The sequence below is a fragment of the Petaurus breviceps genome, unplaced genomic scaffold (assembly GCF_028583685.1).
Source record: "Petaurus breviceps papuanus isolate PSGF00001 unplaced genomic scaffold, PetGlider_PUasm1.0 151, whole genome shotgun sequence".
Taxonomy (NCBI): domain Eukaryota; kingdom Metazoa; phylum Chordata; class Mammalia; order Diprotodontia; family Petauridae; genus Petaurus; species Petaurus breviceps.
Genome location: NW_027185712.1, coordinates 1,038,558 through 1,053,244, shown reverse-complemented (window position 1 = coordinate 1,053,244; position 14,687 = coordinate 1,038,558). Strand labels below are relative to the sequence as shown.

The window sequence follows — 14,687 nt, the reverse complement described above, 5'->3', positions numbered from 1 at the left end:
ACGTTAAAGTACTATATAAAATGAGCTATAATAATTATTAGTACTCCTTTTACATATGACCAAAGTGAGATCAGTCAAGAAGCCTTCCAGGTGACATTGCTAATAATGGATAAATGTGAAACTGAAAACCAAATCTGCCTCCTGAACCTCATGCTCTTTTCCATCATGGTAAAAGATTTAATGGGGAAACACATAATAGTCCACATTCCACAGATGATGTGATTTTTGCAAAGAGGTCAGAGACAGATTTTGACAATACTTATTAATGTCTTGCCTACAAAAAAAAAAATCTTATTTGACAGTGATTAGAACAGTTGTTTGGTGGGGTGGTTAGGTGGCGCAGTGAACAGAGCACCAGCCCTGGAATCAGGAGGACCTGAGTTCAAATCTGACCTCAGACACTTAACACTTACTAGCTGTGTGACCTTGAGCAAGTCACTTAACCCCAATTGCCCTTCAAAAATAATTTTAAAGAAAGAACAGTTGTTTGGTATGAAAGAATAAATGCAAAAGCTTTTACAAAATGATGAAACTTAATCAAATACCCACTTGTAAAAGGAAGGTAACAATTCGGATTAGACTGACAGGAGTAATAGTCCACAGCAGTCAAAACTATTTAACTAGAGAAGCAACCACCAAAGAAAGGGGCAGAGACTGGGCAATCTTTTGCAGTATCCCTAGGTACAACAAAGTGACTCAGATGAATAAGACAATTTGACACTCTCCATTGTAGCAAATTTCAAAATACTTTCTACATCAAGACAACACAGAGAGGGAGTCTGGCCCAAGCCACAAGAGAGAAGACAAAAGAACAGGAAATAGAAGAGGAAAAAAGAATGAAGTATACAGATTACGAAGAGAGAAATTAAAGAGAAAAACAAAGGGTGAAAAATTATACTTAGACTGGCCTCATTAACCTAGCTTCTCACAACCAGGAGAGCTATTATACAAGATAATTAATTTTTCAGCCACAGCAATTCTAGAAAACCATCCACTTTCTTACTCACTTATAGAAGAGGCTACCTTCTACATTTGAGGAAGCATCCACAGATCTTACAAAGCCTGAAGTACAAGACTGAATAAAATAAGTTACCACTAAAAAGCATGCTTCTGAAACCTTGTGGACTACAGATTAATTTACTCAACAGTACTACCTTTTTAAGATATATACTATTTTTAAAACCAAGATCCATTTCTAAGATAATTCTAATCTCATCCAGCCCATCTGAATTCCCAGACACTTTTCAGCAGTCAGAGATAAACAGAAACTGAAGAACTAGGTGTTAAAAGTACAGCTTACTTTAAGTATTCCTAATTGTCATATACAAAACACAGGCAGAAACCTACTTAAGATCCACTGAAATCAAATATTCAACAATAAAGGAATAACATGGAACCCCAGTTAGTTATTTCTAAGCCCTGAGTAAACACTTATTGACTAAAATAATTTCACTACAAAGGCAGAATAATTTTGGAGGGATAATCCCACAGAGTATCTGAATTTTACCTGTCCTTTCAAACTGCCTGCTTATTAATACTCACTCTATCAAGTGATCTAGTCAAAACTAAATTTCAAATATGCAAACTGGCTTCCAAAATCAAACCCCAAAAAAGTTGAATGGCAGTGTAAATTTCACCACTTTTCCATGTGAAGACATTAAGATATGAGTATAGCACATACTTTTCATTATTCCAAGTCAAAAGATTTTAGTAACTAGAGAAAAAAAATTTTAACAACAAAAAGATGAAACTATTTCAACATTTCAAAAGGATTTTCCAGGTGAGATTTACCTTGAAGCTGGCGCTTGCATTCATTAGGCTGGACTGCAGAACAGAGTTTCTCCAAATTTTCATTCTCTGTGTGGTGCATGAGGTAAAAAAGTTTCCAAAGCATCTGGACTGATAATGTTCCAAAGGGCATCTCTGACATAAACAGCCAAATGCCTAACCTATTGTTTTTTAAGAACAGTACAAAGTTTCAAATCTCACAGAACAGAACTTAAATAAAATAAATAATAAAAAAATTCTTCTGTGCACCTAAGTATAAGACCACCCACCTACTTACAAACTCATAGATGGAGCTACCTTCTACATTAGAGAAGGCATCCCTTAGAGGAAGTTTTTTTTTTTAACCACTCTTTAAGACAGCACTAAGCGAAGGGTTCTTATTCTCTCTTGTGCCATAAATTTCTGTGGCATAAATTTCTCCAGTAAAGATTATGGATCCCTTCTTTCTCAGAACGTCTTTAAATGCATAAAATCAAATACAGAGGCTTACAAAGGAAACCAACTATACCAAAATACAATTGTCAAAAATTTTTTTAACTTCACAGATACCAGGTTAAGATTTCCTTCACGAGGCCATACTGCTTGTGAGACAATTTAAGCAAACAGCATGTCAAAGAACAAATAATTACATGAGTATACTACATATTATGAAGAATAAAAAGAAGCACGATACAAAGTCTATGCCCTCCACTGCTGAGGGCTGACACCATTCTGAGAATCCTCATAGCACTGCTCTTGGTCAGTTATGACCAAGTGCACAATAAAAAGAATGTTGGGCTTGGAGTCAAGAATATCTCAGCTCAATATGCTGCCTCAGACAAAGGCTAGATGTGTGGCCTTAAGTAAGTCACAACCTCTCTGTGCTTCAGTTTCCTCATCCATAAAATGAGGATAATAAAGCACCAACCACCAACTCCAAAGGTTGTGAGGATCAAATGAAATGATATATATATATATATATATATATATATATATAAAGCATTCTGGCAACTTTAACACACTATATAAGCATTAGCTATGGTTATTATTATTGTTGTTGTTATTAAAATGTGCCACCTAGACCTTCATGATTGATGATACTACTGGGGGTAGTACACATTATTAAACTTTCTTTTGGGTGGGGGGTTAGGAGGGTGTTGGAAGTCAAGATGGTAATTGGACTTATGATTCTGTCAGTGAGATTACACTGTGTAGAAATCCCCTCCACCAATGTCCATCAGCAAATCACCTCTTAGAAGGTTAGCTAGAAAGCTGAAAGGCCAAGATCACTATATATGGCTATTATGTATTAGAGCATGACTCAAATCCAGGTCTATCTGACCCCAAGGCCAAGCCTCTATTCACCATACCACACTACCTTCATACAACTATTAATGTATTAATAATTATTTTTCTCTCAACCACTCCCAGCAAGCTACATACCTTTTAGCTTTCAGAACATGAAGGACAACCCTGAGAAACAGTTCATCAAATTCAACTTGGAGTTTCTCCATTGAATAGGGCTGCATGCCTAATCCATAGCCTTGGTTATGGCTCACAAACTGGGCCCAGTGATCACTCACATAACAAAGTGTCATTCTATATAAGAAAATCATGATAAACCATTTTAATCCACTGGTTCGGTATTAATTTTATTAGAAAGCCTGTTAAAGCATTTAGATTAAGAGAAGATAAAAAATTACTACGCTAAATCCAAACTGCATCGTTCAATCACTACACAGATAAACCCTATTTCCCATTTTAATAAATAATAATGTCCATCTGGTACATTTATGTAGTAAACCATTTATGATAACCAATGAATGCCATGACAATTATTATTTACATTCTGGCTCTGGGACTCACCAGAGGCTTTATTCTTAAACCACAGACAAAACCATAGGAAACCCACCAATCTCATTCTCTGGCCCACCCTGGCCCACAGGAATCACAATCCGAAGCAGATGTTGGAAGGGAGAAGAGAAGGCAGAAGGAAAGAAGTTGCACTTTCTCCTTCCCATTCTTCTCTAGCCTGAAATTCAGTCCCAAGGAGAGATTTTAAGATCTTAGGCCTAGTAATAGTTAAATTATCAAACCAACTAACTTTGAAACAATTTAACAAGGTTTTGGCTACAAACATTTATAACATGCCCATTAGATACAAGGCAGAAGAAAAAAAAGATTTTAGTTTAATGATGGATCACAGAAACAAGAGGCTACCATTAAAATGATGATTGTTTTCAGTCAAGAGTTCAAATAAATATAGACATCTGCAATATTTACCTAATCATAAAGCCAATTTGTTTCACAAATTGCCTGTAGCGTGCTCTATTGAAGGTTTCTAATCCTACAGCCAGAAGTTCCACTAATGAGTTGGCAAAGGCAAAAATTTTCATCATCTCTTGAGGTCTTGTTGTTTCAGGTAAATAATCATCTATAAATTACCAACAGAAAAAGTGGAAATCAAAGGAAAAAAATTATCAAAAGTACAACACAAAGACTTCAAAGGACAAATCCACAGAACATTTAACAGTGATGGAATTGAGCTGACATTCATGGGAAGATATTTTGGGTGCCCCCAGACAATAAAATTAATCCACATAGCAAAGATGGGAGAGTTCTAATCAAGTCAAGTAAACTGCCAACTCACCAACTATTAAAAAAGAGGTGAAAGAAATAATCAACAAAATGAGAAAGAAAACTAAGGAAAGAAATGTAAACAATTGCAATCAAGATGATCCAAGAACATTGTTACATTATAGCTAACCACAGAACAACTAAACAACAGAAAAAGAGCTCAAAAAGGAACAATGTCAGGGGCAAAGACATAAATATAGAACATTTGCAAGAGATTCCTTCCAATGAAATTCTTTTCTGCATTCAAGGCCCAAGGTACCATGAGGCCTCCCTTCATCTCTTGGCTAAAGGTGACACTTCCTTTCACCAAACCTCTCATTCCTTTCTGATATTTTCCATATATTTATCTCATTCCTTACACTTTAACTACTTGGATAAGTCTTACTAACTTAATAAATTGTAGGCTCCTTGGTAGCAATAAATGAGTCATTTTTATCCTCAGTATTTAAACACTGATTTGTCATTAGTAGCTGCTTAAATAATGTTTGTTGAATCAAATACAAAATTCCCCTTAATATTTTCTTTTGGAATCAATTTACCTTTGCCTTTAAATCCAAGGAGGTGTTTAAAGAGTTCATGAAATGGGAACTGTGACAAAATAGCAATCAAGTCATCTTCACTAAGGAGAATCCAACTTGTTTCAGGATCTTCATCCTAAAGGAAAAAATTCAAAGGCATTTCATTTGGTTTCACAAAATCATAACTAGGAGTTCTCTGGGCTTCTCTGTTGCTAAATTATCAATAAAATTTCAAAACATTTCTTCCTTTTCCAGCTACCAAAAGATAAAATTGAGTTTCTTCTTTAGTTTAGGGATCTTATTAAAGAGATACATACTTTCACATTTACAGCTTCGACTGAAGTTATAACATATACTACACTGTATAAGTTGACCTTTAAAGTGAAAAATATCTTTACCAAAATCCCAACCAGATGATAATGGTGGGCATATATGACAAGTGCACCTTTATCCAGAGTTCAGAAGTTTCAGGCAGATGGTTTATTCTACCAATAAGACTGCTTCAGTGACAGAGTGCACAAAGTTCTATTGTCTATTAGTTAAAAGAGCTTAAAGCTATCTCAACAGATATACTTACACAGCAAATATAGACCAAAATCTGAATTCTTATCCAGAAAAGTACAAGTCAGCCAAACTGACTTATCTCGTGAATAAAATGGTACAAAACACACATCTTGATAAACATGACACATCAACTTCAACAAAAATAACAAAGCAATTTTTACAAATAAATGTTCTGAACAACCACATTCTTGCCTTCCTTTAGGTTCTCTGAAAAGGGCTTAGAAACTGAAGCTTCAGAGCCTTTGCAATAAAGTATGACAAACAAAAAATGATCCTTTCTTTTCTCATCCTCTAATTCATAAGATTCTTAATGGTTACCTATCTTTGGGATCAAATTCACTAGATGAAATCACTGGACAAGGTTACTATTTCAGAAATTTCACCACCCCACCTAAGATTCATTTTGCAACTGCTTCTAAAAAGCTTGCTTTAAGGCTAACAAGTCAGCTACTAACACAAGCATCCTATGTTCCTGATCATTTACCACCATATTACCTCTACCAAATCTCAAAAGGAGGAACACAAAAAAAGTGAGAGATGAGTTTTCCCCCTTTGGATGTTCCTTTAAGTGTCTAATTACAATAACAAAACATGTCTCAAAACATTCAAAAATATATAACCACTACCACCACAAATACGACAGTTGCAGCTCTGACTACTAACTACTGCCCACTCCATACTTTTCAACCGACTAGAGAGATTACTTTGAAAATTCTTCTCTTCACCTTTCTGACTAGACACTCCAGAAAAAAGGTGACTCTAGGCACTACTATATCTTATCATCTGGAACTGCCTCGAGTTTATTAGCCAAGGACACTAAAAGACTAAGTTTAGACATTGATATACAAAAACCCTATCACAATGGGAACTGGATAAGCAAATTCTCACAAAAAAAAACAAGAGGAAGCCTTTCTATCTCCCAAAGGCAATATCCCATGCTATAGTTTTCATTACAAATGTATAGCATCTAAGTAAAAACCTGCCATAATGTGGCTCATTATTATACCAATTTGGATATACAGGTCAAATTCTATTCCCCCAAGGCAGAGGAAAATGTTCCTGTATCATGGTCAGTCTTTAAGGCAGAAGGTCAATGTTGTCCTCCAACAATGTTACATTATGTTTAATTTTCAGTCTTTCCCCCTCCCAAGATTAATAAAAGCATTACAATTCTCAAAGTAAGTACCTCTTCTCCTCCTTCATCTACTAGTGTCCAGTTCCCAGACTCAGGCCCAGAGGAGGAAGGTTTCCATTCATTTGGCTTCATGTGGCACATAAATTCAGCTCGATTTCTAAAAAAGGTAGAAAAATCACATTAATGCCTAAAGCAATGTTCATGTATAAAAAGCATAAGTTAATTTAGGGTATTCTTATCATCCTGAGATAGTCAGATAAAGAGGCACTATTTCAACTCTCTTAAAATAAGGAATAGAAGAAAATTAGAAAAACCCAAGTAGAATAAAATCTCATTAATTCAAACTGAAGTATAAGACTAATAAGTATATTAGTCTAAACTAGTAAAAAATCTAAATTACAAAATAGTTTTTAAAGAAAATATGGTTTCATTAGCATGGTTCCTTACACAAGTTTTGATTAAGCATCTACTATGTATCAGACACTGGAATAGAGCTGGGGATACAAGTCCCAAAATGAAATAAATGGCCACTTGCAAAGAGCTTACATTAGAATGAGGGATACAAACAAGTACCTAAATAAAATGAATTAATACAAATATATACAAAGCAATTAAATACAAGGTAGTATGAGGAGGCATAAACTAGCAGTGAAGGGGGCTCAAGAATGACTGCAGCAGAAAGTGAAATTTGAGCTCTGTCCTAGAGGAAGGAGCTCTAGAAGTTTTTTGAGACAGAGGTGAAGAAGGCACCCATTGCAGGCACAGGGGAGAGCCAGAGCAGAGACTCAGTATAGGGAGGGACTATCCTATGCAAAGAAGAGAGGAAAGGGCAGTGTGGCAGAACACAGGAAGAGTGAGATTGGAAAGATAAATCAGGGTCAGCTTGCCAAAAGCTTTAAAAGTTAAACAGAGGAAAATAACAGGAAGCAACTGGAGTTAATTGAGTAGGGAAGTCACAGTCAGATATAAGCTGAAGGAAAATTACTTTGTGTAGAACACACTGGAGTGGTGTTATATGGAATTAGTTAGGAAACCACTGCAGTAATCTAGGCAAGATGTGAAGAGGGCCTGAACTAAGGTGCTGGGGGGGGGGGGGGGGGGGGGGGGGGGGGGGGGGGGGGGGGGAGGGTCCCCAGGGGAGAGAAGAGATCACATGTGAGAAATATTATAAAGGTAGAAACAGCAAGATTTAGCAACTGACTGGATATGGGAGGAGAGGTAGAGTGAGGAGCCAAAGATAATAACAAGGTTACAAAACCAGTCTGCAAGGATGGTGGTGACTTCAATATGTAAGTTTACAAGAAATTAAGACTTGAGGGGAAAGATAAGCTTAGTTTTAGACAGGTTGAGCTTAAAATATCTCCAGAACACCACTTCTGAAATTTCCAATAGGGAAATGGCAGTTTGGGGAGAAACTAGATATAAAGAACTATGAGTTATCTGCATAGATGTGATGATAAAACACATCATAACTGATGAGGTTACCAAGAAAAGGATTGCATGAGGAGATAAGAAAAGGGTATAGAACAAAACCTTTGAAAATACCCATAGATATAGGGCATCATATGGATGATGGACAAATAAAGGAGCCTGAGACTTGCAGGAAGAAAACCAGGAAATAATAATTGTTAAAAGTGGCCGGGGGGGGTGGAGGGAGAGGGGAGATAGGTGGTGCAGTGCAGTGAATAGAGCACCAGCCCAGGAGTCAGGAGGACCTGAGCTCAAATCTGGCCTCGGATACTTGACATACTTACTAGTTGTGTGACCTTGGGCAAGTCACTTAACCCCAATTGCCCTCCAAAAACAAAAAAAAGAGAGAGAGAGAGATGAGGGGGAATGTGATCAAGATGAGACTTTGCCTTGACAAGGAGAAGAGATATGTTTTCCTAAGAGATGGAGCTAGATGAAAAGGGGTTTTGAGGTATACAGTAGAGAAGAAAAGAGTGCTGAAGGCAGAAGACCTCTATTTTTCTTCTGCTGAGAAAGAGGAGGCAATGTAGATTGAGGAAAAAGGTTTGAATAGCTACTATATAGGATGTGTCAATCAGGGAAGAATAAAAAAGATTATTATGCAACAGTAAAGACCCAGTTGAGATTAAATAACAAATTTGTAGGGAACCCATTTAACAAAATCATTCATCTTCTTCCAGAGGGACTCAGTGTCATATGAACATCAGTGGAGAAGGTTGAAGATAAAAGTAACCCAGAACTGGAATTTGGCAGAGTGACAAGTGAAAGGCCAAGGGGGTAAAGGATTCAAAAGAAGTAGATAGTGTACGTTTGAACTGGTCAACTGTGAGGTCAATACGGTATAGAGAGCCAAGTAAGACTAAAGCAAGGAAAGACTAGTATTGAAAACAGAAGGAGGTGTAGAGGGAATGAAGATCATGGTGAGGATGGAGAATTGGCTTAAGAAGAAATGAGGCAGGATGGAACAATAGTCAGTTATGATCAGAGAGGAAAATTTCAGAGTTTAAAGTCATTAAAACTTTCATAGGTGATGGTGAGATCAAGGTTACAGCCATCCCTCTATACTGATGAAGTAGTATGAAGATGGAGATCATGAAAGTTTTGAAGGCTGATGAAATTGTAGGGCAAGATGTTCAAGGGGATAGCTGCTTGCATATTGAAGTCCCCAAGTATGAGAGCAAAGGTTGGAATAAAAAGGAGATCTATGAGTCAATTACTGAACTCCCTGAAAAGAGAAGGAAAAGGACCTGAAGGTTTGTGGATGATCACAACAAGGATCTGGCCTAAGTGATAAGATGAATGAAGAGAAATTAAAATACCATCCTTTTGTCACATAGTGGTAACAAAGGGTTAGTGTCTGAAAGTTACATTAGAAACACACCTATTCCTCCCCTTTTCCCAATGTTTTGTGGAACATACTAGAAAAGGTAGCCAGGGATCAAAAGTCTTCTAGGGAGAGCTAGGTTTCTATTAGGACAATAAGATAGAAAGAATGTAAGATTAAAAGATAAAGGATAAAGGGAAGTTTGCAAATGACAAACCAGGGATTCCAAGAGGAACAGGGAAATACTAGAAAGCATAGGAGGGTATGGAGCATGGAAGGATAGGGTGGAAAGGGCAGATAGGGATAAGAGCATGGGGGAAGACAGGAGGAAGAGAAGCTATTCCACTCCTAAGGACACTGGACTTTGATCACAAGGATAAGAGTAATAGGAGCTGTGATCCTAAGTACCCCAGAATAGATAAATAACAAGTTCATCGGGATCATGCTTGATTCTCTAGAGCCCTCTGATGATCAAAGTCTTTATGTGCTGTTCTATGCCTCTGGTTCTCAAAAGATTCAGAACTCTAGTGTTTAAGTTTAGAGTCTCAGCAGTAGAGGCCAACATTTACCTCTGGAGACCCTGTGCCCCACCACCCACATGAAATGTTTTAGGGCTACTCTAGTCCATACTATTCATTTCATTCCCTGAACTCTGACTGTATTAATTGTGAATACTTTCAGAACACTTAACCATTCATACATGTCTCCCCAACTAAAATATAAGCTCCTTGAGGGGAGAGATCGTGTCTTAGATTTCTTTTACTCACTCACAGTATCTAGCATAATACTGAACATACTATAGCTACCTGTTACATATCTGGTTTAAAATTCATCTTCTACAATCTTTTTTACACAAATCGTCTGTACTCCATACCAAGCAAACCTACCTACCTCATTTTAAAGTATTCCACATTCTAAATTACCAATCTACCTCATCTTAAACAGTCTAATATACACACATCTAGATTTACACAAAAAAATAAAATGTGATAATTTACTTTAATAAAGAATTATAACAGGAATCTTTAAAAACATCAGGCTCCCTTTGTGGAAGGGAAGGAAAGTTAAATATCAAACAGACTACAATTTCTGGGACCCAAGGACGACTAACCTGATCAGTTAAAGATTCACTTGGGCTCAAGTCTAAAGGAAAATCAGAACGGCTAAAGTGCTAGAATTCTCAGAGCTCCTTTGACAGAGCTCCCATGTACACAGATGGCTTTTAAAAAACAGTGTTCAAATGTGGGGCAGTATTTTAAACTACAGTGCAAACATCTTTCACACTTACTTGACAGGAGACATAAGCAAGGCAAGGGATTGCATAAAGTGAAATACCCCTGATGAATTATTCAACACTTTGATCTGAAATCAGAAAAACAGGAAAAAAGGGTTAGAGAAGACCAAGAACCTGTGTTATTTAATATCAGTTCATTAGTACTGTGACCAGGAACAAGGGAGTTTTTTAAAGAAGACTAGCAGGGGAGTAGCTACATGGCCTACAGGAAACAAGGCAGCCTCCAGAAATTTTTGACAACGTTTTTGCTCAACTGCATTTGGAATTTAGAACAGGTCTAACAGCCCACATTATCAATACAGCAAAAGGGGAAGTTGGGGTTAAGAAAAGAAAGGACAGAATTGGTCATTTAAGCCAGAGATTATGAAAGAAACATTTTTTCAGGCAAGAGCTTACTTCTTTTCATAAGAGCTACCAAAAAACAAAAGACTTGGAAGTGTTTAAAATTTGGCATGCTTTAATTTTACTCCCTCTATTTTACTATCTCTGCTGAAAGAGCTAATTAAAAACAAAATGGCCTAAAGAGTAACATCAGAAGGGTAGGAGAAGCAAAGAGCATGGATAATCCATGGAGTGAATCATCAACTCCTGGGTATATGACATGGTATATTTATGTTGACTACATAAATCCATAACCTACCATAAGTAATTAAGCAGCATTGATTTGGTCTCTATTAAATCTCATTATATTTTCCAGAAGGTGGGATGGGATATAAAAACCTTAAAATGTTAGGTTGAGCACTACTGAATAAGCCTCGGCTTCGCCTCACTGAACAGGGATTTTGCTGAATTAAATTCCGCTGAACTTGTTCCAAGCTAGGAAACCACTGAACTCCAGCAATTCTATTATTACTTGATCTCTGCTGAGCTCAACAAGAAACAGTCCCACCAGGCTCATAAATATATTCAGTGTTTTAATTCTTAATTGAATGCTATTTAAGGTGAACTTTTTGCTCTTCTTTCTTATAAGTGCCTGAGAACTTTTACCAGAAAAATATCTGAACATTGAACCATTTGCTATAAGGAAGTCATCAGATTATATATACCTGAATGAAAGGAACGGCCCATTTACTAACACCAGCCGGACATCGAAGAATATGGTTTAAAAGGAATATATGATCCCCAAGGCATCCAGCTCTTTGTAACACTGATACCTAAACAATATAAAAAATAAGTAATCTAACTATTCGAGAAAAATGAGAGGAAACATTTATTATAAGGATGAGGGCATACTATAACAGGTGAATCTTACCAAGTCAAGACAATAATAGAGATTACAGAATTTGAAATCAGAAGAACTTGGCTTAAAACCCCAGCTCTCCTATTTACTATCTATATAATCTTGTACCACTCACTTCCCTCTCTCTAAGTACCAGTTTCTTTATCCACAAACAAAGGGACTCAACTAGAAGATCTCTAAGTGGCCTTCCAGTCTTAAAACCTATAATGATTTGTCATTTATTACCATATTAAGTGAATGCACATATATCACCTTACAAAAGATGTATGCATCATTTCACAACACTACAATAGAAACTAAACATAAAACAACCTTACTATGCTTGGATTTCTACCAATTTAGAGTCAATGTGGGCCTACAAATCTGAGAGCTAGTATAAAAGCACCAAAAGTACCTTCTCCAAATAGATCCAATTTTGATTGCCTTATAAGTACAAATCCCTGAGGTTCCTGGCCATATGTGATAGAATGAAAAAATATAAATTAAGAATGCATTAAATATCTAAATTAAACATCTTTTGTCATTATGAACATGTTGTATCTGGAAGATAGCCCCAAATACATAAAAAATCTAGTGAAGGCCAAGACATTCTCTTTAGTAGGTGGGAATTGCCAATCTATTAGTTTCATTGTTTTTTTTTAAGTATTTGACATGCATTTCCTCTCTTCTTTGCTTTTCAAGAAACTAGAATTCATATCAGTAAGATCACCAGAAGCTAAGAGTAAATAATATATTTTTCTGGAATTTTATATTGAAACGTAATCTATACCTTAAATGGCTTTCTAGGCTTAAAATTTGGTAGAGCATTACCCAACATTATATTCCTTTCTAAGAAGGCTCAAAGATCAAAGTAACTTAACTCAGAGTTTATCAAGAAAAGGTGTCATTCTCCTTAATCACATAGCAAAATATCACTAAATATTAACAAGGAAAAAAAAGATAATAAGTACTAATATAGTAGAGGGGAAAAATAATTTATCAGAACACACACTGAAGAGAAACCAGATAAAAATAAAAGCAGTGATCTCAGATATTTCAGAAGGGGGGAGGGAGAGGCAGAAAGTATTGCTGGCCATCTATCCCTTACCAATTTCTGCAGCCAAAGAAGAATATCATTGTAGAACTGTGTATCTTCTATAACTCTCCGGGTAAACATAAATAAAACACTAATACACTCCTTCAGGTGACACAAATCAGAGGGAAGACTTTCTGCCTGTTTAGAAACTATAAATTAAAAGAAAAGACTGAATGAATCCTACACAAATGGTTTTTAGTAACATCCTGAAATACAGACTAAATCCTAAAACTTTAAAAAAAATCTAAGAAAAAGACTACTCTTTCAAAATATTTTGCATTATTAACATGCTAATTCCAAAACTGCTTTTATACTTTATAAAAATATGATAAGTCAATGAAGAAATGAACTTTAAAATACTGACTATTCATCAGAACAGATTTTGAAACAAACTTGGGCAATCATTTTAACACCTCTGGGCCTCAATATCCTCAGATGGTTGGACTAGAGCCAACAAAACAACAAAAACCTTTATTAAACACCTAATATATACAAGGGACTGATGAACATAAAAGAAAAATAAGACATGGCCCTGCCCTCAAAGAGGCTGCAATCCAACAATGGAGACAAGACATATACACAAATAACAAGAATGCAAAACAATAATAACGTATTAGCCTTCTACATTAGCAAGATTAAGCCGGTAGTAGTGTGTAGGATATAGTAAGTATATAAAAGAAGTTTTCAAATGTTAAAAACACTTGCAGTATCAGAGAAGGGTTCAAGGCAGAAGTGGCTTGTAGGTTGTGCCTTTAAGGATAGGATAAGATTTAAATAAGCAGAAATAGTGAAAAAAGCATTTCAGGTATAGAAAAGGGTGTGACCAAAGACTAATACAGAAAAAGTACAGGATGCATTCAGGGACACAAGTCTAGTTTGGCTGAAGCATGTAGTGCATGAGAGTGTAATGATACAAGGATTCAAAAAGTTGAGGCATGGGTGGCCAAGTGGCTCAGCGAGTAAGAGCACCGGCTCCAGTGTTGGGATGATCTGGATCAAATCCAGGCTCAGATACTTAGCACCACACCCAGAAATAACTGACCATGTAACCTTGAGCAAGTTACTTAACCCTGATTGCTTTTAAAAAAAAAAAAAAGTTGAGGCAACATTATGAAGAGCCTTAAATGCAAGTTTGTTTTCTGGTAGTCAATAAGGTTGAAAGTTTTAAAAACAGAAATAACAGCATCAGATTTCCACATTAGCAAGACTAATCTAGCAACAATGTAGGTATACTAGGAGGGAAGAGAAAGGAGTGGGGGGACTAGAAGCAAAGGGGCTGGTTAGGAGATTTTCATTAGTTGAGGTAAAAGGTAACAAGAGCTTAAACTATGGTGGTAAGGAGAAAGGTGAATGTGAGAGACACTACAGAATCAATAGGACTAAGGCAACTGCTAAGATTGGGGTGAGGGTCAAGACAAAGAGGGAGGAGTCAAAAGTGACCCCGATTCAATTAAACAAGCATTTATTAAATTTCTATCGTGTACTGGGCCCTATGTTAGGTGCTGAGGAGACAAAGAAAAAGCCAGAACATCCTTGCCCTCAAGAAACTTTCCTAAGGGGAAAACAACACGTACAAAGTCAAAATAAATACAAAGTAATTTGGGGGGAGAACAATTAACAACTGGAAGAATCAGAAAAGGCCTCTTATAGAAAGTGGCACCTG

General features: G+C 36.4%; 2 protein-coding genes across 2 annotated transcripts in view; one reads left to right on the top strand and one right to left on the bottom strand.

Annotated features, from left to right (window-relative positions):
* Positions 1-14,687, top strand: part of HAUS1 (HAUS augmin like complex subunit 1) — a 251,400-nt gene that overhangs the window by 54,754 nt on the left and 181,959 nt on the right. The gene's annotated exons all lie outside the window — the stretch shown is intronic.
* The window catches only part of EPG5 (ectopic P-granules 5 autophagy tethering factor), a 139,811-nt gene that overhangs the window by 103,043 nt on the left and 22,081 nt on the right, over positions 1-14,687 (bottom strand). Inside the window, exons 4-11 of the mRNA XM_069075376.1 lie at positions 13,037-13,173; positions 11,756-11,863; positions 10,704-10,777; positions 6,673-6,778; positions 4,944-5,058; positions 4,051-4,201; positions 3,211-3,366; positions 1,792-1,949 (exon numbers count right to left, since the gene is read on the bottom strand). Of these exons, the coding sequence (XP_068931477.1) occupies positions 1,792-1,949; positions 3,211-3,366; positions 4,051-4,201; positions 4,944-5,058; positions 6,673-6,778; positions 10,704-10,777; positions 11,756-11,863; positions 13,037-13,173 (1,005 nt within the window). The remainder of the gene's footprint in view (positions 1-1,791; positions 1,950-3,210; positions 3,367-4,050; positions 4,202-4,943; positions 5,059-6,672; positions 6,779-10,703; positions 10,778-11,755; positions 11,864-13,036; positions 13,174-14,687) is intronic.